General features: G+C 49.5%; 1 protein-coding gene across 3 annotated transcripts in view; it reads left to right on the forward strand.

Moving 5' to 3' along the window:
* Positions 1-23603, forward strand: part of EFR3B (EFR3 homolog B) — a 78447-nt gene that overhangs the window by 16608 nt on the left and 38236 nt on the right. For all 3 annotated transcript variants that reach the window (XM_037066823.1, XM_037066824.1, XM_037066825.1), the window contains exons 2-3: positions 13286-13362; positions 14377-14504. In XM_037066823.1, coding sequence (XP_036922718.1) covers positions 13286-13362; positions 14377-14504 — 205 coding nt within the window. The remainder of the gene's footprint in view (positions 1-13285; positions 13363-14376; positions 14505-23603) is intronic.

Here is a 23603-nt window from a genome sequence, read left to right on the forward strand (position 1 = left end):
ATTCATAACAATTGGAAGATGACAGACACAGGTGGCCTTCCTCTGCGGGCTGAGTCCCATGCAGACTCGAGGAAAACCTGGAATGTTCTGTGCCACACTTTTAAGTTAGATTTCTCAAACCACATTCATGCGACCTGTCCTGGGGCACAAATAGAAGACAACTAGGTTTAAAGGCCTGTGTGTCTGCAGGCATTTGCTACTGGGTACTGCACAATGAGTAAAACGAAGATGCGCGGTGTGATCTGTATCAGAGCCACTCTCTAAATGACGCAGAGGAGGCCCGGGCCTCGGAACGGCCATTGGTCGCTGTGAGTCAAAGTGAGAAGAGAAGGCAGGGTCGGCTTCTGGTGGCTACACCTAATAGCATCCCGTGCCCCCACCCCCCCGCCCCAATTTCAAAGCCTGTCGAAGTACAAATTATTAAAGATTCCAAGTTTTTTTCCCAGTGGTGACTTTAAAATTCGATCTTGGAGGAGTTAGGGATGACTGGGCTGGGATCAAAAACGGAGGAGAATGAAGGAAGGACGCAGGAAGCAGCGTCCTTTCCATTAGAAGTGCCCCCCCCACCCCCACCCCTATGGGCAGGAATGGGAGCGGCGTTGTCCGAGGAGGAGCTGAAGAAAGAAGGGAAAGTGGGAATAGGTAAGGGGAGCAGAGGCTCAGAGGGAACCAACGCTGCTCTTCAGGCTGCCGGGCGAGCAAAATTGAGGGGGGGGGTGCCGTGTAAATGGGAACTACCTATACAGCGTCCGCAGAAATGAAAACAGAGGAGAAAACTCGCTGTGGTTTGGTTCTCCTTCCCCACGTCCCCCGCCCTCGTCGGAGCATCAGTTCCACAGCTTGGGGCGCACTGCAGATGGAGTTGAGGGCAGACCTTTCCCGTGAAACACTCCCCCGGGGAGTTTTTCCGTGACGTCACCTCGCCTTCCAAATCACGCCAGCGAGGCCCGCACTTCACTTATTCCGATGCCTTTCAGCCAGCTGGCTAAGTTTCCCTGCACGCTCCTTTGTTTACAGACGCCTCGGTGAGAGCGTGTCCTGGGCTGGTGACGAAAGGACATCTGAGAAACCGGCTGATGCTGGGAGGCTCCCTCCACCGTCTTCCCTCCAGATTTTCCATCAGCGTTTGCATTGATCTCACGGGGCAGTTTTCAGACTCCGGCTCCCCATTCACCTACTTTCTCGTGGCTGATCTCAGATGACCCACGTCACTGATGCTGTCATCCCGTGGGCAGGGGTGGGATTTCTAATCCAGTTTCCAGGACCAGTGTGGCTAGTGACGTGCCATTGCGGTGGGGGATAAGGTCCCTATTTTTGTCACTGATTCTAAGCTGTGGATCTCCCCTCCCTCTCTGCTGACACAGTTGCAGGTTGTCCTTACTGGGGCACGGCCCACTGCCCTTCCGGTCTCTTCTCTTTTGCCACCGCCTTGCCCTGGCCCTTGTTTTCCTCTGCTCTGGTCCCTGCTCCTCTTCTTGGTGGACTTCCTGCTTCCCTTCTCTCTAAACCCCAGTTCACTGGGCCAGATCACTCTTGGTTGGTCTTCTCACAGTATTCTTCTCAACTTCTCACATCTTCTTTTCAACAAACCCTCAGGTCACTCCCTGTCACCTGGAAGATAAAGACTGAGTCCTTACCTGGGAGGTCAGAGCTTCGGGGCCTTAGCACTCGGTGACGCTGCTCCGTCATTCTCTCTACTTTCTGTCCCCGAAGAGGCAATTCATACTCTCGAGTCTGAAAAATATTCCTACTTTTTGATTCAGTTTCTGGAAATCTATCCCAAGGAAATAATTCAGAAAGTAGAAAACACTGTGATGCACACACTCTCATTCCAACATTATTTTTAATAGCATGGAAGTGTAAATAAGACAGGTACCCACCCAATAAGAGGAAAAAGGATCTGTAAATTAGCACAGACCTTCTTCCCAGAATTTTAAGCCATGGTAAAATGATCATTATGAGGACAATTCAGCAACCGGAAAAATGCTTATGAAAATAGGGCGAAGAAGGGCCCAGAGACCTCACCTTTATGGAGCACCTACTGTGTGTACCAGCTCATGCTAGGTGCTTTGCTTATCTTCCACAGGTGAGGAAACCAACCCAGGGCTTGAATGACCTGGCTGAGGTCACAGGGCTCATGGCCCCAGTTTGGCTTCATTCTAAAGAGAAACTGAACCTACGTGGTGATACAATTCATCTGCAGAGTGTGTGTCTGCTCAGCCCACATCCTTCGAGGCCCTGCCTTAACCAGCCCACCTCAGCAACATGCTCTCTCTCCTTCGGGCCAGTGTAACACGTGAAACTTCTCGGGAGAAACGTCAGTCTATCCAGGCCTGCTTCCATTTTATTTATGGATTGTGCTGTTTCTCTCCATCTAGACTGTTAGGGTCCTGAAAGCCAGACTTGAGTCTTGTTAATGCTTCAGGTCCCCAGGCGCCGTGTTAGGAGCTCAGTGTACAGGGATGGGCAAAAGTAGATTTATAGTCATGAGGATGCAAAGCAGAGAGTTTACTTTTGTGTTATTATGTATTTATTTCAAAGATTTTATCTATTTATTTTTAGAGAGAGGGAAAGGGAGGGAGAAAGAGAGGGAGAGAAACACGGCTATGTGAGAGAAACACCGATCCGTTGCCTCTTGCACGCCCCCAGCTGAAGACCAGGCCCCCAGCCCGGGCATGTGCCCTGACTGGGAACTGAACTGGCGACCTTTTGGCTTGCAGTCTGGTGCTCAATCCACTGAGCAACACAGCCAGGGTATGTTATTATTCATCAATTGTATTCTTTTCTACGGGAACTGTAAACCTACGTGTGCCCCACCCTGTATGTGTTGTCAAACCTTATTTCTCCCTCCAGCAGCAGCCTTGGGTGGGGCTGGCGGTCACTCAAAGGGCCATGGGAGAGGCACTGGCCTGAGGCTGGCCCTGTGCCCCTCCCCATGAGCCCATCAGAGAACAATGTTCACATCTTCCGCCCATTACCACTTCTACTCAGAGGAAGTGTCTTTGCCTTTGTTGTATGCCAAGTTTGAAAAAACCTCTTATTTTGAAATATTCTTTCACTGGGAATTACAAAAAAATGTATGGGGAGAGCCTGTGCGCCCTTCACCCAGCCTCCCCGATGTTAGCGCCTACATAACTGCAGTTTAGCATCGATACCGAGAAACTGACGTGGGTACAATCCACAAAGCTGGTTCAGCTTTCATCACCAGTTACACATAACTTTAAACAAAAGAATCCATCTTAGAAAGTATCTTATCCCACTTGAGCACATTTTCTTCATATCCCTGCCTGGATACTTAGTCCACTTCAAATCTTTCCACACCATCGCTCTGAAGTCAGAGGGCCTCTCTTGCTCTTCCTGACTCTGCTCTTCGCTCCCTGGGTGATCTTGGGCAAATTAACTAACCTCTCTGAGCTTTGGTTTTCTCATCTGAAAATACTAACCCTGTGGGATATTTTAGCCAAGTGCTTAAGTTAGGCACACAAGCTAACAGGCACCCAGAGAGCATCAGCACTTCCTCCCCACCGTCCTGATGCACGACAAGCCCCTTCTCCTCACGATCCAATAAAAGCCGTCCCTTTTAGGTAACGTGCAAAACTAGTCTCCCCTGACACTCTCCCAGCCCGTCTCTAGCTACTGCGGCGAGGCCGCTCTCTGTGTGTGCAACAGTTAATTAGTGTGATGCTGGTGACAGGTGCCACATGCCTGTTGAATACATTTTCATTTCTATTTTTACCTGTCAACCACGTAAGGTCTTTGAAGGCGGACACCTCGGTGCTTTCATTTCTATAAGTCGACGTGTTGGGTCAGAGCCTGGGTTTGGCACCGCCCGTAAAACAAGAATAATTGTATCGACCGCACAGGCTTTTTTGTGAAGATTAAATGGACGAAGGCAGGGGAAACAGTCAGCACAGGTAGCGCGGGGCCCAGACCAGCTGGAAACACAGGGCCGCTGCCGCTGCCCACGCTGACACCGTCTGGGGTTGTTTCTATTGGGAGCTTCGTCCTTGGGCATCTGAGAGGCGATGTCGGGCTACCTCTGATTTCTTAACAGCTGTTTCTGCTTCACACTCCAAGTGTAAAACAAAACCAAAAGACTTTGAGAGCCATTCCTGCTCTGAAATTCCATTTTATTCTATCCTGCCTTCTCTCGCCTACGTTGGGAAAGAGGTTTTTATAATAATCATCGTCATAACATCGATGATGATAATAGCTACTCACGGTTGAGTGCTTCGTATGTGCCAGGAACAGTTCTAACAACTCTCTTGTGTTAACTTATCTCCACCACAACCCTATGGAGTAGGTTCTGGTATATCCATTTCGCAGATGAGTAGCCCGAGGCACAGAGGCTTGAACACCATGCCTGCATTTGCACAGCTTGGGAGAGCTGGCACGGGGGTGGGAAGCCAGCCTGCCTGGCTCCTAAAAAGAGCTGGGGAGAAATTTTTTCCTGTTCTTTGTGGTTCTAAAGACAAGGAATGGAAAAACATTCTGTTTATTTTTATCTACGACTCGCTCAAAGAGTTTTACCAAAGCCTGGGGAAGCTTACCATTAGGAAAGACTTGAAGCCCTGACCTTAAATCGATGAGACACATCTTTCTCTTTTTAAATCGCCACCCTCAACGAAGGTGGCAATCAGATAAGCCAGCGCGTCTGGAAAGCAGCCAGCGTGTTAGAAGCCCAGAGAGCACCGAAAGGTCAGGCTGCTGACAGCGACTGGAAACGCAGACACTCGCTGGCCCACAGTGTCTCCCCAGGGAGAAGTCAGCTGCCGTTTAATTCCACTTCCAATGCAACCTGTCTGGAAACCCGGACTCTGCCTCCTTCCCCAAACTCGTTTTCCTCGGCACTTCCGCTTGGTCTCTCCAATCCGGAATCTCCCCCAGGCAAGGGGACTCAGGCCCAGGCCCCAGCAGACGCCTGCCCTGCTCCCACCCGTGGCCGCAGCCACGTGGCACCATCTGACTTCGTTATCGCCACTAAAACCAAACCGGGCTCTCCCTGTTTGGTTCCCGGCTTTAATTACCAAGGGCAAATTGCCGCATCATTCAGAATAATGAAAAATTGGAAATAGCAATGGGACGTGATTAAATAAATCAGCGTCTGGTCAAAAGATGGAATCGTAAGTAGCCATTAAAGTGAGGTTCTGAAAAATATTTAATGGGAAGATAGGTGCTCACAGTATAAGAAGAAAGTAGGTTTTATCACTATACCATGTGATCCCAATTTTATGTATATATTGTAAAAATATGCCTAAATACAGAAACAATGACTAGAACAAATGCACTAAAATTTTCATAACCATGAATAGTGTGATTGTAAGTGATACTTACATTCATTTTTTTAGAGATTTTTTTTTAGATTTTATTGATTTATCTTTAGAGGGGAAGGGAAAGAGAGAGGGAGAGATATATCAATGTATGATTGCCTCCCTTGAGTCCCCCACCGGGAACTGGCCTGCAACCCAGGCATGTGCCCTGACTGGGAATCGAACCGCAATCGTGTGGTTCGCAGGCCCGAGCTCAATCCACTGAGCTACACCAGCCAGGGCTTACATTCATTTTTATTGTTTCTTATTTTACAGACTTATGCACGAGCATGTAGTCCTATTAATAATCAGAAGTAGGGAGAAAGGAAAAAAGAGAAAAGGGAACCTTTTTAGTTTTCTTAAATGTCTTCCCCTTTGAAGGGCAGTTGGTTTTTGCTTTCATGGATTTGCCAGCACTTACCAGCTTGCTACACCCCTAGAGATCAACTCAGGTCTTGCCTCTTCCAGGAAGGCCTCCTGGACTTATTGGGCTCCCAGAGATTTCTTCAGTTGTATGAACTCCTTAGTCTCACTGTGATATATCATCAACTTTAAATGTATGTGTTTGTCTTGTGCCCTCAATAGAGAGTGAGTTTTTTGACGTCAGAACCTATATATTTTTAACTTCCCCCCCCTTCCTCACCCTGCTCAGCAAGTGCAGTGCAAACAACTGAGGCTCCAGTAACATCGGCCAGACTCAGGGCCTGGTGCTCATCAGAGGCACTTGAGTCTGATGGCCTTTCCCTCTGAGCTTTGTTCTGTTTCCTCCAATTCATTGAAAAGGGTGCCTGTGCCATTGGCCCTGGGTTAGAATTCATTGTAAATTGTTTAAAAGGCATTCATTTTGCTTTGGTAGGGATGATCAGATCCAACCCTTGCCTCTACAAGGGGATTGTAAAGTTAAGAAAATAAATATGAGCTATTTTGAGCAAAAAGGCATTTTTCTTAGTGCACGAGGCTATTGGCCTTGGTGTTTATAAAAAGGAAACCAGGGGCTAGGAGAGGAGGTGACTTCCCGGGGTCTCACGCTGATCAAAGGCCTCACACAGCATGCCGCTCTCCTCGGGGCCTGCTGGGCACCAGACACTATACCGAGGTCAGGAGGAAGGGAGACCTGAAGGATGCACAATTTATCTGCAGGGCAAAGATATGAGTCACTGGGATAATTTAGCCTGAGCACACAGTGGTGGAAGGCTTATAGAATGACGTGGTGCAAAATGCNGGCTAGGAGAGGAGGTGACTTCCCGGGGTCTCACGCTGATCAAAGGCCTCACACAGCATGCCGCTCTCCTCGGGGCCTGCTGGGCACCAGACACTATACCGAGGTCAGGAGGAAGGGAGACCTGAAGGATGCACAATTTATCTGCAGGGCAAAGATATGGGATAATTTAGCCTGAGCACACAGTGGTGGAAGGCTTATAGAATGACGTGGTGCAAAATGCATACAGGAGGGAGCTGGGGGGGGGGCAGTGATGCCTAAGTTGGGGTGGGGGTTATTAACCAGAGGGCTTCCAAGGGGGGCTCAGCAGGTGCCAGGGTCTGGGGCCCCCCTGGTGGGGTCATTTCAAGGCCCTGGCTCAGTGGCTCTGACCCTCCTGCCCCTTTGCCATCTCTAGTTTCTGCCCTGTCCCTGTCACCAGAGCATATCGCCATCCACAGCTGTGGGACTCTCTGGGGCTGCAGGGCTCCCCCGCCCCCGTCCCCCATCCACTTCTTTTACCACCTTCCCAGCCCTCTCACTCTGCTGAGGCCCAGCCATGGCAGAGGAAGGCTGAGCCCGCCCCCCTTCCACACACACACACACCTCTGTGGGGCATCTCTCGTTGAATACTAAGTTGAAGGGCTGACATTTAACGTAACCATGAGTCTCCTGAACTGCTTGACTGTAAAGCAAACGGAATCAAGCCAAAATTTGCTTAAAACGACACATAGAATGAATCGAAGTGAGGAGACTGGCCCAGTGACATTTGAAAGGACTGGATCTCAAGTGTCAAAGAAATGCCCTCAGGACGGTGGCTATGGCAGAGCAGAGCACAGGATGAATCTAAGAAATCGTTGAGGATATGTCTTGGGGAAAGTGCTAGGAGAATCAGGGGGGCTTCATGGCACCGAGGTAGGTGCTATGGGACTTTGGGTAGGGCATTTAACCTTTTTGATCCTTTTGGTTTTTAATCCTCACCCGAGGATATGTTTATTTCTTTGAGAGAGAGAGAGAGAGAGAGAGAGTAATGGTGGGGGTGGGGTGGGGAAAGAAAAATCAACGTGAGAGAGGAACATTGATTGGTTGCATCCCGCACATGCCCGACCAGGGATCGAACCTGTAGCCTAGGTGTGTGCCCTGACTGGGAATGGAAACTGCAGTGCTTTGTGCACAGGATGACACTCCAGCCGACTGAGGCACCCAGCCAGGGCCTGATCCTGCTTCTTTACCCGTCCAATGCGAACAGTAGTAATATCTTAGTGGTTGTTATGAAAATCACCTGACATATTTGTGAAGCGCTCAGCCTAGTGCTTAGCACAGATTAGTCGAGGTAGCGGGATCAGGCAGGCAGAGCAAACGAGAAACAGGCCTGCGATGTGTGAGAGCCGTGGGGAGACAGATGCGGCTGGCAGGCCAGAGCAGAGGTCCAGAGCCCACGGGGCTGCCAGCCGCAGCTGTTCCTCGCTGCACAGGCGAAGAGCTGGGCCACTGTCTCCTCCTGGCTGTGCGCCAGGATCGAGAGGAACACCTCTGGCCCCTCCTCAAAGGTGCAAGGGTGCTTCCGAGGAACGCTGCCCTCAGGCCACACCTAGGGCATAGTGAGCAGGGAGCCAGCCTGTGGCAGGGCAGAGCAGAAGGAACCCTGACCCTGTGCTACCCACCGCCCAAAGCCACCCCACCTTTCCCCCCAGGCCTGTCCTGGAGAGCGATTGGCTCCCTGTGCCCAGCCTCCAGAGCCCTAGGTGATGGCTGCCCCAGAAGAGGCTGGGCAGGATTCAGGACCGGGACCCAGCAGTCCTCCTGCCGAGCTGCCCTGGGTCCCTCCTGGGAGAACTGTCCTGCAAGCACCTGGAAGTCTCGAGAGACTTCCCTTCTACTGGAGGAGACAGAGTGTAGACACACAAGAAACATGTCTGTAGGTAAACAGAGTCATGAGGAGGAATAGATGAGGGATAGTAAATTAAGAGAGAGAGGTGGGCAGGGAAGTTCTCCACAGCTAGGTGACATGGAGACAGACTCCACGGGGCACGTGGTGAGGGCGCTGGGAGGATGTAGGGCAGAACACTCCAGATGGGAGATATTCGGTGCAAGGAGGCCCCTGCAGCTGGGCAGGAGAACCGTCGGGAGATGGCGGGAGGGGCAGGGCTGCTGGGGCACGGCTCACCATAATTAGAGTTCTAAAGCTGAGGAAGCCAAGGGAATCTTGTCACTGGACACCCTGCTAATCCCCACTGAGGCGACTTCTTCAGTAACCCCAAGCAGCAGTGTTGGCCGTATCACGTTCCCTCTCAAACTTAAAACAGGTATGAACACGTGAGTGACAGGAGAGCCTCCTTCATGGATCGACTCTCAGGGGCCCATTTCAGACCTGCCAGCTGTGATCCCCAAAGAGTAAGAGGCTGGAGAGATAAAGAGCTCTCTCAGAAATAAAAGGAGAAGAATTAACATCATCAAAATGTCCATACTACCCAAAGCAATTTACAGATTCAATGCAATACCTATTAAAGTACCAATGGCATATTTCACAGACATAGAACAAACACTTCAAAAATTTATATGGAACCATAAAAGACCCCGAATAGCAGCTGCAATGTTAAGAAAGAAGAACAAAGTAGGAGGGATCACAATACCTGATATCAAACTGTATTACAAGGCCACTGTAATCAAAACAGCCTGGTACTGGCATAAAAACAGGCACATAGACCAATGGAACAGAATAGAGAACCCAGAAATAAACCCAACTCTCTACAGTCAATTAATATTCGACAAAGGGGGCAGTATCATAAAATGGGGTAAAGATAGCCTCTTCAACAAATGGTGTTGGGAGAACTGGACAGCTACATGCAAAAAAATGAAACTCGAGCACCAACTTACATCATACACCAAAATAAATTCAAGGTGGATAAAAGACTTAAATATAAGCCATGACACCATTAAAGTCCTAGAGGAGAACATTGGCAGGAAAATCTCAGATATTTCACGCAGCAACATTTTTACTGATATGTCCCCTAGAGCAAGGACTATAAAGGAAAGAATAAACAAATGGGATCTCATCAAAATAAAAAGCTTCTGCGCAGCTAAAGAAAACAGCATTAAAATAAAAAGACAACCAACTGTATGGGAAAACATATTTGCCAATGATACCTCAGACAAAGGTTTAATCTCCAAAATATACAAAGAACTCACACGACTTCACTCTAAGAAGACAACTAACCCAATTAAAAAATGGGGAAAGGACTTGAACAGACACTTCTGCAAGGAGGACATACAGAGGATCCAGAGACACATGAAAAGATGCTCAATATCACTAGCTATCAGAGAGATGCAAATTAAAACTACAATGAGATACCACTTTACACCGGTGAGAATGGCTATCATAAACAAAGCAATAAACAACAAATGTTGGAGAGGGTGTGGGGAAAAGGGGACTCTGGTCCACTGTTGGTGGGATTGCAGACTGGTACAACCATTATGGAAAACAGTATGGAATTTTCTCAGAAAACTAAAATTGGACTTGCCTTTTGACCCAGCAATTCCACTGCTGGGATTGTATCCTAAGAACCCTAAAACACCAATCCCAAAGAACCTATGCACCCCAATGTTCATAGCAGCACAATTTACAATAGCCAAGAGTTGGAAGCAACCTAGGTGCCCGTCAGTAAATGAATGGATCAAAAAACTATGGTACATATACACAATGGAATTTTATGCTGCAGAAAGAAAGAAGGAGCTCCTACCTTTTGCAACAACATGGATGGAACTGGAAAGCATTATGCTGAGTGAAATAAGCCAGGTGTTGAAAGACAAATACCATATGATCTCACCTTTAACAGGAAGCTAAAAAACAAAACAAACAAGCAATCAAAATATAACCAAAGACACTGAAATAGAGAACAGGCTGACAGTGATCAGAGGGGAGAGGGGAGGGAATTTCAGGAGAAATAAGGGAGGGACTTAGAGGAACCTATATAAAGGATACATGGACAACTGAGAAGGGTGGAAATGGGAGGGAGGGGGGAGGATGGGGGGTGGGATGGGATGGGAGTAATAGACAGAAAACTGTACTTGAAAAATAATTAAATAAAAAAATTGGAAAAAAAAGAAATAAAAGGATTCAGAGTTTTAAAGGGTTTTTTTTTTCTTACAGGAACATGGCTGTGAGTTAAAGCTGCACCTCTTTCTATGTATTAACATTAAGAATAAATACCAGCAGGGTAGCTCAGTTGGTTAGAGCACCAGCCCCATGTGCCAAAGTTGCGGGTTTGATCCCTGGTCGGGGCACGTACAAGAATCAACCAATGAATGTGTGAATAAGTGGAACAACAAATTGATGTGTGTGTGTGTGTCTCTCTCTCTCTCTCAGAAAAAAGAATACTATCGGAAGCAAGATTAAATATATAAAATGTATCCCTTAATATTTAGTAACAATGAACTATTTCCAATTACTTTTCAATGTCTTCTATTCTTTGTGTTACACACACACACACACACACACACACACACATCCCTCCCCTGGCCTGGCCTGTTTATGGTTACTTTGAATTCACCTTCTTCTGGTTGGAAGCTTCGTGGGGGTGCCTGTGCCAGCTCTTTGCCTCATCAGGGAGGAGGCCTTTATCTGCCGTGTCAGACTCTGATTATCCACCTGGGAAGTATGGGGCGCTGCTCTGAGCTTTCTGTCGTCTGGCCAAGGTCCCCAAAATCACTTTCACCACATGATCACGTTTACCGTGTCTAAAGTGGATCAGATGGGTTGTCGAAGTAATAAGCAGAGGTGTATTTGGGAAGTTGCTCCCGCCCCGCTCCACCCCAGCACTAAGAGCCCCACCGCCCCCACAGCCCTGCACAGAGGTCCCCACACCCCAAGCAACCGAAATGGGCTTTCTCAACAAGTCTGGGTTTCCCACAACCGTGAGCCGGGCCCCTGTCCGCTACAGCTCCGGCTCCTGGGCCCTCCAGAGGTCCGAGGAAGGGACTGACACAGGTATTTGAAGTCCTAGCTTCTCCATGTTTCTATTTGCTCACGCCCTTAACACACAAAGGGGATGGTGAGGAGGGAGGCTGCTGGGACATCTGGGGAAGAGGCTGCCTGATGGTGATGCTGGCGGAAGGGCAGGGTAGCTCCCGGGCTTTGGGGCCCAAGTGGCCCTCAGGAGCTGTTCTATCAAGAGAAGTAACCCAGTGCCAACCTTCTCCCTGGCAGGGATGCCAGGCCAGCCCAGCAGGACAGAACCTGGAGAGCTGCCATCCCCAGGCACGGCCAGGGCCCCAGGGAGGCTGGGGGCACACAGCAAGCCCTGGGATTGGGGAGGGATGTCACACATCTGCCAGCTGTCTGATATCCTGCCCTCTTGGGGTGCCCCTGGGCTTCCCCAAGGATACACCTATTCCCTCATAGGGGAATCACCCCACCCCCTCCAGCCCAATCTCCAGTCCTTCCTCCTCCCAACGCTGCCCTCCCCCTCAGCCAATCACAGCCCCCAGAGCCCTCTTCTCCGCCCTGTGTGAAGCTCTTTGTGTGATTAAAGCAATTCCCACTGAAGCACTTGATTCTTTTCTGAACAGCCCAGGGACCTGGTCCTTCCAGGGCATATTTGCATTCCAAGTAGAGTTGGTACAAGCAGAATTCGGTGTTGATTGGTAGAAATGGGGGGCGGTTGTTTGAGAAGGAGACTTTCCCAGGCACCGCCCTGCTCTCCTCTCCCCTCCTCCCCAGACAGGGCCCAGTTCCCCACAGGCACTGAGGGTGCCGGGTGGTGCCTGAGGATGGGGGCAGGGGGGCGGGTCTGCTCCGGGGAGGGGGTCGGCTGGGGGTGGGGAAGGGTTACCGATCAGCAGTGCTTCCCCACAGCTCCGTTTTCTCTGTCCATTGCAAACGTTTGATGGAGGGAAGTTGACCTAAAAAGGTCAACTTTGGCTTTTCCCAAGGTTTGTTTTATTGTCATTGATTTCCTAACACTATATCATTTCACAGCACCAAAAGCTTCCTGAAAGCGTGTCCCATTTTTCTCTGGGCCACAGCCTGGAGGGTGGAGGCGGCCTGCACTGAGCCGCACAGACTGACAGCCCGAGGCCCTGCCCAGCTCTCAGATACCACGGTTTCCAAACACCACTGACGAGCTGCCTCAAAGATGCATTTTCAAATGTTAATAATTAATGGTAACGTTAATTTATCACAGTTCCACCTAACATTCTATAATGGAAATGGTCCCTGGAGAGGGAGTGGGAGAGAAAATGGAGGCGCAGGGAAGGAAAGAAGTGGGGAGCAAGTGAGGGGGCAGCATGGGAAGAGCTGCCATTCACCAAGCTGTGCCTTCTTCTGGGGCTGGAGTGGGTTCCTGAGCTGCGGGAGGCAGTTTTATAGCCCCGTCTCGGTTTCACAGTGTGCGTGTGTGTGCGTGTGCAGGTAACAGTGGAATACCTGCGGGCGGTGGCTGACGTATAGGTAGTTCCCACTTCAAGGCCTCCCCCCTCAGAATGCTCCTCTGTGGCCTGGCGCCATGGACGGGTGCTGGTCTGCTGGCACCGTCCTTGCATATGACACCGTGTACAACCTCAAGCAAAAGATGTGAAGCTAGCAGGACAAGCATTTGGGGAAGCGGAGAAGTAGTGGGAGACGCCAGCCCTGAGGGAGACGGACCCTGACTCCAATAGAGGGGCCTTTCTGTTTCCAGTGAGGCCTTGGCTCCTTACAAGCCACCCTGGCCTGAGTCCCAGGTCACCTCCACCTGGCCTGGGGGGCTGTGCTCACAAGTTTCTCTCCTTGCCGTTCCAGGTGTGTGTGGCTGCTGTGGCGCCCTGCGCCCCAGGTACAAACGGCTGGTTGACAACATCTTCCCTGAGGACCCTGAGGTGCGTGAGATCTCCGGCTGGCATTGTGCTCATTCTTTCCATCTCAGCCCATCCGGGCTTCTGAGGGCGGCAACGGGGGAGGGTGGGCCTCCAGGGCCCCTTGTCCCAGGCCCCTCCGAGAAGCTGCTGGGGGATTGAGACCTCCCTGAAGTCAGAGTCTGCAGGGGGCTCTGAAAGTTGGTTCTGATGTGCTTTTGGACGTTGCTGAACAAACTGAGACATCGCTGTCACTCCTGGCTCTCTGGGTGACAGTACCTGGAGCTGCTAACTCTCACTGACTCTCTCAATGGTACCACTTCCTGCTGTTCAGTGTGAGCACCTCCCTTCCTGGGGTTTGGCTTGGGAGCCCAGATTTTCTCCCAGCTCCCTCTGGCGTCTGCCAGGTGTCGGCCAGGTGTCTGCCAGGTGTCTGGGTGTGCTCACACAGGACATCTTGCTTCTCAGCTCCCCCATCGGGCTGCATTCCATGTGTGGTTTCGGGAATGTCGGATCCGACGTGCTTGACTTGCTCTCTGGGAATCAGTGGCCTCTTCGTGCTGGGCAGTGGGCGGCCGCACTCCAGCACCCTCTGGAGAATCCCCTGAGTTACGGAGCTGCCTTCTTTTTGCTCATTTCTTGGGGCTGGATATCCAACACCTTCTACTTCTGAGTCACTTTCAATGAAGCATTCGTGCACACACATGTACCTATGTACACATGCATGTATATAGACACATTTATACACATACATTTATGCACACCCATATACACACACAGACTGTGTGTTCATTTACATCACTTGGTAGTTTCAGTCACAGCCAACACACTCTGGGCTTAGCTGTGAGCACCGGGGTGGGGGGGGGCAGGAACTGTGTCTTAGTCATCTCTGTACCCCTGAAATCTGCATGTTCTTGGTCACACACACAATGTCACTCCACTAAATGTCGATTAAACTGAGTTAATGTTTACCTTGAGACTCGAACCCTTCTGGCCACAGTAGGCCCAGGGAGAGCAGAGATGGCCTGTCTTTTACAGGATGGCCTGGTGAAGACCAACATGGAGAAGCTGACCTTCTACGCCCTCTCGGCTCCGGAAAAGCTGGACCGGATCGGTGCCTACCTCTCCGAGAGGCTCATCCGTGATGTGGGTCGTCATCGATACGGGTAAGTCGTATGGGAACGTGGAAAAAATATTTTCCGAAACTGTGTTACATTTTCAGAGTAAAGCATAGGGTCCTCCTATGAAAATGACAGTAGACGGGATGACCGAGTGGGCTGACAAAATGGGGACTGGGACGGAGGGGTGGGTCCCACGAGCCTCCTAAAGGGGATTAAAAGTTGACACTATCACCAAGGTTTGGGAAGAAGCGGGGGCTGGCTTCCCGGGAGCATCCCGTCCAGCATCCATGTACCCTGTCTGGGCACACGGTCTGGGGCCTTGGAAAGCTGGTCTGACCCTGAACGTGCCCTCTTCTCCTCAGACCCACCCTGCCTCGTTCACCTCACTGACTCACAAAGCGAGGAGGTCTGTCTGTATGCTACAGAGAAGGCAGGAGTAGGGGTAATTTGCCCATGAAAATACTCTTTTTAAAAAATATATTTTATTGATTATACCATTACAGTTGTTCTATTCCCCCCCTTCATTCCCTTCCATCCACACACTCCCTCCCCCACCATTCTCCCTCCTTAGTTTATAACCATGTATCTCAAGTTCTTCAGATTCTATATTTCCCCTACTATTCTCGCCTCCCCCTATCTATTTTCTACCTACTGCCTATGCTATTTTCTGTACCTTCTCCCCCCTTCTCCCCCTCCCTCTCCCTTGTTGCTAACCCTCCATGTGTTCTTCATTTCTATGGTTCCACTCCTGATCTAGCTGTCCTCTTGGTTTGCTTTTGTTTTAGGTGTGGTTGTTAATAACTGTGAGTTTGCTGTCCTTTCACTGTTCATATTTTTCATCTTCTTTTTCTTATATAAGTCCCTTTAGCATTTCATATAATAAGGGCTTGGTGATGATGAACTCCTTGAACTTGACCTTATCTGAGAAGCACTTTATCTGTCCTTCCATTCTAAATGAAAGTTTTGCTGGATAAAGCAATCTTGGCTGTAGGTCTTTGGATTTCATGACTTGGAATACTTCTTTCCAGCCCCTTCTTGCCTGTAAGGTCTCTTTTGAGAAATCCGCTGACAGTCTGATGGGTACTCCTTTGTAGGTGACTGTCCCCTTATCCCTTGCTGCTTCTAGGATTCTCTCCTTCATTTTAGTCTTGGCTAATGTAATTATGATGTGCCTTGGTGTGTTCCTTCTTGGGTCCAACTTCTTTGGGACTCTCTGAGCTTCCTGGATTTCCTGGAAGTCTATTTCCTTTGCCAGACTGGGGAAGTTCTCCTTTATTATTTGTTCAAATAAGTTTTCCACTCGTGGCTGTTTCTTTCCCCCTTCTGGTACCCCTATAATCCGGATGTTGGAACGTTTAAAGATGTCCTGGAGGTTCCTAAGCCTCTCCTCATTTTTTTGAATTCTCATTTCTTCATTCCTTTCTGGTTGGATGTTTCATTCTTCCTTCTGGTCCATTCCATTGATTTGAGTCCCAGTTTCCTTTCCATCACTATTTGTTTCCTGGACATCTCCCTTCATTTCAATTAGTTTAGCCTTCATATGTTCCTCTAATTTGTGACTCTAATCAACCAGTTCTGTGAGCATCCTGATAAACAGTGTCTTGAACTGTGCTTCTGAGAGGCTGGCAATCTCTTGGTCCCTTAGAGTTATCGGCTCTGGGACTTTGAGTTCTTCTTGCACCATCTTTTGGGCTGTTCGTGCTTGTTGCGAAGCAGGATGGGAGCCCTAGGTGTTCACCAGAGCAGGGCAACTCAGTCGCTGGGTTGTGACACTGTATGTGGGGGCGGGGTCAAAGAGGAGTAATGCTGTCCTGTCTGCCGCCTCCTGCCGCCGCAGCTGCCACCGTCAACGGGGCCCAAGCGTTTCGTCCCACTGCACGCAAGCGTGCCACCGCTGTAAGCCCTCCACCACTGGGTTCGCCCCCGGGGCCTGTGTGGTCCGTCTCACTGTGCGCGAATGTGCGACCACGGTCAGTCTGCCCAACACCCACATTGGGTCCAGGCTGCCTGCACGCCTAGGTCAGGGGATCTGTCCTGCCCGACCCTGCTCCGCTGCTGGTTCTGCCCCTCTTACCGTCCCGATTGAACGGTTCATTGTTGTCAGACTTCCGTACAATTCAATTTTCTGTCCTTTGGCTGTGTCTATGTTCTCCAAACCTTTGTTGTATTCAAACTTGGTTGTGGGAGAAGGCACAGTGTTTCCACCTATGCCTCCATCTTGGCGGAAGTCTCCCATGAAAATACTCTTAAGTGAAATATTTATCAGTCTTCTGAGAAGGACTGGCTGTGTTTAGCAGAGAAAAGAAATCTTTAAGAAAATGACTAATCGATAGATTCAACTGTTTAAAAATTTAGATATTTGATGTCAAAAAAGAAACCACCGACATTTAAAAGACAAACAATGAAAAGAAGCAGTTTTTTTCCACAGCAGACAAAGGGTGCAAACGCTTATTAGCGGCACCTACCAAATAGGGGGGTGGAACGGGGCGGTTGAGGCACCGGCAGATCCAAGGCCCAGCCAACGAATGTGGAGAAGAGGAGCCAGAAGTGGCAGCAGGCCTGGGGCACCGTGCGGCGAACCCCCAGTGGGAAACGCGGGTGCAATTCTGAGACACTGCCTCCACCCATCAGATCGTTTTTCTAAGTCCGTGGTATTTTGAGTACGAACCGAGTGCTGGCAATGTGAGAGGCATTTTCACTCTTTTCTAGAATAAGTGCAAATTGGTTGGACTTTTCTAGAAAGCAATTTTGAAATATGTGAAGCCCTTTGGAAGCACTATGCCCTTTGACCCCGTGATTCCCCTCCATTCATCCATTCCCAGGAACGAGGTGTAGCTATCGCCTCGCTTTGCACACAAAGATGTTTATCCCGCTGGCTTGTTATGGTAACAAAAATGGGGAAGTAGCTTACATGTCCAGGAAGAGGAGAACAGTTCAGTAAATTATGGTGTTTATCACTGGGGAACTACTGTCTAGTCAATAAAATGGTATTTATAACCACAGTTTCCATGTAATGTGGAAAATTCCTTAAGTAAATGGAAAATAGAGTACAGTTCAGCCCTGGCTGGTGTGGCTCAGTGGAGTGGGCTCCAGCCTGTGAACCGAAATGCCACTGGTTTGATTCCCACTCAGGGCACACACCTGGGTTGCGGGCCAGGTCCCCAGCTGGGGGCCTGCAAGAGGCAGCTGATCAATGTTTCTCTCCCCCTCTTTCCTCTCTCTAAAAGTAAATAAATAAAATCTTTTTGAAAAAAATCTCAATGCCTAGAAAATAGAGTAAAAACAAATATACCATAAATGTTAAGAGTCCTCATTTTGTGAGCGGTATGGCCGGGATTTGTTGGTTTTGATTTTTCTGGCTCCCCTTTGGGTGTGTTTCCTGAAGGTTCTCTACTGAGCCTGTGTTGCCTGCGCAGCGAAGAGGCTGAGCAGGGACACGCCCCCTGCCGCACCACAATTCCCTGCGGGGCTGGTGTGAGAAGAACCGTCTGCTGTCGCTGGTGGCGCTGCCCGTGGGGCTGGGGGTGGAGAGGAAGGAAGGGCGGATTTCGGGCAGTTGTTCCCAAGTCCCGTGGCCTCCATTCTCCCCAAGGCCTTTTTTATTGAGTTTCTTGGTGTAACGCTGGTTAACAAAATTCTACGTATTTCAGGTGGAAATGCTGCAAAACATCATCTGTACGGTGTATTGTGTGCTCGCCACCCCCAGTCAACTCTCCGTCCATCACTTTCCCCCACACCCTCCTCCCCCCTCGCTGCCCTGCCCCATAGTCACTGCACTGTTGTCCATGTCCCATGAGGGTTTTCTCTTTTTTAAATGTTTTGCTCAACCCCCCCACTCCCTCACCAGCTCCCGCAGGCTGTCGGCCTGCCCCCTGTCGAGGAGTCTGTTTCTATTTCGCCATCCTTCCTTTCTCCTGGTGCGGACGCTTACTCTCCTTTAGTGTGGGTTATGTTAATGGCTTTGGAAATGTCTCCCTGCTTCCCACCTTTTCCGGTCTGGTCCTTCCGTTAATACTTCGAGCTATGATCTTTAAAACAGGATCTGAAGCTAGGCTTTCCCAGCTCCCTTAGAATAAAATCCAAGCTCTTCAACTTGACTTCCAGAGTCTTCCCCAACCTTTCTTTAACTCATCACTCCACCCAGCCATTCCCACCAGGCCTGCCAGGCCCGCCTCGCCCGCCTCGCCCGCCTCACCTGCTCCGGACCAACTTGAGATGGACTGACTGTCAACTCCCTCCAGCTCTCTGCTCTCTCCCCTTGACCTTCTCCATGGGCCCCCACCACGGCCCATCAGCCCTACCTCCCTGCAAGGCCACTTCCTGCTGGTGAGGAAGATGGACAGAGAACAGAGAGAAAAGGTTCACATCGCACTGACAGCGTGTGGCGGTCCACACCACTGCAGGACCCGGCAAATCCAAAACCAAGCTGTCCCTGGTATAAACGCAGGGCCAAATACTGTTCCTTTCTATGATTGTTTTAATAATCAAATTAGGTCAGACTCTCAAGAAAAAGGATACAAATATAGTACGCATGTCGATTATATAAATCGCCTTGACATAGCAGGTTCCAACAAATCGCAACAAAGCAGGTTCCCGCGCGTGCAAATGACTTTGTGCTAGACTGGACCTAAGACCAGTAGGTGAGCAATAACATTAAACATTTAGTATCGCTTCTGCCTGCCGTCTCAGTGAAAACGTTCTGTGGCCAGCAGAGCCAATTAGCATTATTCCACGGCCCTCAGAACTGCGATTCAAAACTGGCATCATTCTGTTAAAAATAGCCATTGCCACATCTAAGTATTTGAAGCCTTGGAAGCCTCACCGGGGGCTCTGATTGTAAACATTTAGAGAAGAAAAATCTGCTGGAACCGAGGTCTCTCCTCCCCCTCCCGGTCCTCTCCTACCCAGCACCTCGCTCATCACCATCCCTTCCTTGTGGCTGATGGTTTGGAAGAGCGGAACATCTGTGTGCAGAAGGTCCGTGGGGCTGTGTCTCCTTGCCTTTGTGCAGGCGTCCGTATTTACGGTTTGACCACATGGACACGATCTTCAGATATTAGACCCAGTGGTGAAGCCGCCCTCCTCTGCCCCACGACCCCCCTGCAGCACGGCCGAGCTCCAGCTGTGTGTGAAGCTGCGTCCTTGTGTGTTTAGCATCGGGGAAGGCAACCAGATGTGGGCAGAGGACACAAAGAGTGAAATTCAAGGCATTTTTCATCAGTATGGACGGTGCTGGGCAGTGCATAAGAAGAGCAGGAAAAAGCAAAAACTCTTCATGCTTCTCTCCTTCCTCTTTGTGGGTTTCCCATCCAGTGTAGCCGTCACATTGCACACCCTTAGAAACAGCAGTGCTGCAGGGACGGGTGACAATGACCAGAGAGCGCTGACTGTGCACAGACACCATTTACATTCTGCCAAGCTCCTCGGTGTCCAGAGCCCCAGAGGGTGGGGCAGAACCAACAGGAATGGGCTGCTCCCTGGGGAGCCTGGCCCCAGAGCTGACCTGGTAGAGCTCCCGAAAGGTACACATTCCCCAGAAGAACCTTGAACCTGGTTGGAAGACAGAGTTGACCCTCAGAGATACCACAGATTCCTACTAGAGGAGGAGGTTCATCCTTCCCTCCACTGGCTGAGGTCAGCCACTAATTTTGGGGCCCCTAAAACCCCAAAGGTTCTGTCCAGGAGTGGGGTGGATCAAACACATTCAAGTGGCTCAGAAGTTCTTTGTCAAGGACACTGCTTTTTGAGTGACTCTTGGACAGCGGCTGGCCTTGCTAAAGCTGCCCCTTCTCTCCTGCCTGCTGGGCCTCATCTCCAGGCCTGGATCTGTCTTTCCTCTCCGACTAAGGCTGCTTCCCAGATTTTGTCTGCCTGCTTCTCCTTCCCGAGAGATGCTGGCTCCTGGGGCCACCCCTTACTGAGGACAGGGTGTTCAAGGAGAACCAGCTACCTATTCTGGAGTTCAATTCAAGGCACTTCTTGCCTCATTCATACACACCAGAGCCTCTTTGTGTTTTCCTCAGTTTTTATAACTCACCTGCCTTGACCCTTGACCCTGAGTTCCGGTTGTTAAACCTGCCAAGTGTACTGTCCAGAGCTTGCTTGCTGCCCATGAACCGCAGTCCACCCCAAATCCCCTGGATCCCCCCCTCCTCACCTGCTGGGAAGTCTTGCCAGTGTCGGGGCCCTTGTTTGTCACCTGCTGCTGTGGTTTGTAACAGTCCTTGCCTTGCCCCTTGGCCCCTGAAATGGACTAGCCCTCAGCACCTCCTCCCTGTTCCATTCTGCTCCAAGTACCTGGTCCGCCAGTTTGGTTTCCCAGATCTATTGCTACCCTNTTCATCCTTCCCTCCACTGGCTGAGGTCAGCCACTAATTTTGGGGCCCCTAAAACCCCAAAGGTTCTGCCCAGGAGTGGGGCGGATCAAACACATTCAAGTGGCCCAGAAGTTCTTTGTCAAGGACACTGCTTTTTGAGTGACTCTTGGACAGCGGCTGGCCTTGCTAAAGCTGCCCCTTCTCTCCTGCCTGCTGGGCCTCATCTCCAGGCCTGGATCTGTCTTTCCTCTCCGACTAAGGCTGCTTCCCAGATTTTGTCTGCCTGCTTCTCCTTCCCGAGAGAAGCTGGCTCCTGGGGCCACCCCTTACTGAGGACAGGGTGTTCAAGGAGAACCAGCTACCTATTCTGGAGTTCAATTCGAGGCACTTCTTGCCTCATTCATACACACCAGAGCCTCTTTGTGTTTTCCTCAGTTGTTATAACTCACCTGCCTTGACCCTTGACCCTGAGTTCCGGTTGTTAAACCTGCCAAGTGTACTCTCCAGAGCTTGCTTGCTGCCCATGAACCGCAGTCCACCCCAAATCCCCTGGGTCCCGCCCTCCTCACCTGCTGGGAAGTCTTGCCAGTGTCGGGGCCCTTGTTTGTCACCTGCTGCTGTGGTTTATAACAGTCCTTGCCTTGTCCCTTGGCCCCTGAAATGGACTAACCCTCAGCACCTCCTCCCTGTTCCATTCTGCTCCAAGTACCTGGTCCGCCAGTTTGGTTTCCCAGATCTTTTGCTACCCTGGACATCTTCCAGGATGCAAAGCCCCAATCAGACCCCTGCAGAGACCCGCTCATCTGAGCCTGGCCCCCTCCATCAGGTGGCACCATGAGTAGCCTGTGCTCTATTTCCTGTGCAACTGTAGGACATCCCTGGAAGGTTATGGTATGGAACGACCGAGGCAGCAAGCCCCGGGCTCAGGAGTTCCAAGGTTCCATTGACCTCTTCTAATCTAAGACACTTTGAAAAGTCAAGTTCATAATTACAATCCTTCCATCCTCAGACTTGGAATCGAAGATAGGGAATGAAGGGTAGTTTGTCCAAAGAACTAGGCCTTAATCTTCTTTACTTCTCAGTTTCACTTCTCCCATAATTTTGACTTTTCCTGAAAATTTCCACTCTTGGTCAGTAGCCATTTTTCTTTCTTGCAAAGGATCGTAGTTTTTTCTTATCAGGATTTTTCTGGGAACTTTTTATAGGAAAAGGAAAAAAAGCAATCTAAGATTTGGGGTTTGAGAGGCCTTCTAGTTTCTTCTCTTGCCAAACTCTACTCTATCCCTTCCTTTTCCCCATTTAAACTGTAAAATAATGATGAAACTTTCATACAGAAGGATTCTGGGATGATTCATCAGTGAAGCGAATTCCACACTGCCTGCCCTCATTTCCCACCTGCCATGTTTGGTTACCAGAATGTGTCCGGGTTTGTCTGCAGGGACAGTCTGTCCCCTTTGGAAGGGCCCCAGGCCTGTAAGATTCAGTCTGCTTCGCTGGCCCACACAGTGGATGTGAGATATGCTGGGACTGGATGCGCAAGGCACAGCAGGTTTCCTGGACTGTGGCTATGATGGCCTCTGAAGGTCAAAGCTGTAACAAGAAGGGCAAGGCTATCACGGCCGGCCCCCAGATCAGGGAGGAATGGCAACTTTGTTCACTGAAGGAGCTCAAAGGCCCAGTGCTGTCTTTGTATTTAAAAGATACACTGATCCATTTGCCAATGTGCCCAGAGATGATGATTTCATGATATTGAATAATATTTTAGTCTCATAATATTAAATAATAATTTAACCATGGTTGAAAGTTCACATAGATAAAAGAAATAAACATTATATAAAAGTGGACAGGAAAATTTCCCAGTAGAGAGGCTGTGTTCCTTATGTTTGCTCCATGTAGAAGTTAGCTGAAGGGTACCCAGGAGATGGTTTCTGTGTCTCAAAATGAAAATGTAGAAGATGCCATGACTGCTATTAATTTATATGCTTGGATTTGCAAAACTGACTCATGTGCATGACAGTTTTGACACACAATAATGAAACTGAGTTATTGTGGAACCTTGTGTTGTGGGCAGCGCCATTCCTATCAAAATACCAATGACATTCTTCTCAGAACTAGAACAGATATTCTAAGATTTATATGGAACCACAGAAGACCCTGAATAGCCAAAGCAATCTTCAGAAAGAAGAACAAAGTTGGAGGTATCATGTGCTCTGATCTCAAGCTATACTACAAAGCTGTAATAATCAAAACAGTATAGTACTGGCACAAAAACAGACACACAGATCAATGGAATAGAAGACAACTGCCCTGGCTGGTGTAGCTCAGTGGATTGAGCGCGGGCCTGTGAACCAAAGGACCGCAGTTCGATTCCCAGCCGGGGCACATGCTTGTGCTGCAGGCCAGTTCCTAGCAGGGGACCCACAAGAGGCAACCATACATTGACATTTCTCTCCCTCTCTCCTTCCCTTCCCCGCTAAAGACAAATAAATAAAGTCTTTAAAATAAGACAACTGAGAAAAAAACCCTTGCTTTTATGGTCAACTAATTTACGATAAAGGAAGTAAAACTATACATTGGAGTAATGAAGTTCTCTTCAACAAGCGGTGTTGGGAAAAGTGGACTGCTTGCTTATCCTGTATAAAAAAGTAAACTCAAAATGGCTTAAAGACTTCATTGTAAACCCTGAAACCATAAAACTCCTAGAAGAAAACATAGGAAGTAAACTATCTGACATCAGTCTGAGTAATATCTTTTTGTTACTATCCCCTCGAGCAACAGAAACAAAAGAAAACAATAAACAAATGGGACTATATCAAACTAAAAACCT

This window comes from Sturnira hondurensis, unplaced genomic scaffold, assembly GCF_014824575.4.
Source record: "Sturnira hondurensis isolate 20B ecotype Veracruz unplaced genomic scaffold, ASM1482457v3 Scaffold0016663, whole genome shotgun sequence".
Taxonomy (NCBI): Eukaryota; Metazoa; Chordata; class Mammalia; order Chiroptera; family Phyllostomidae; genus Sturnira; species Sturnira hondurensis.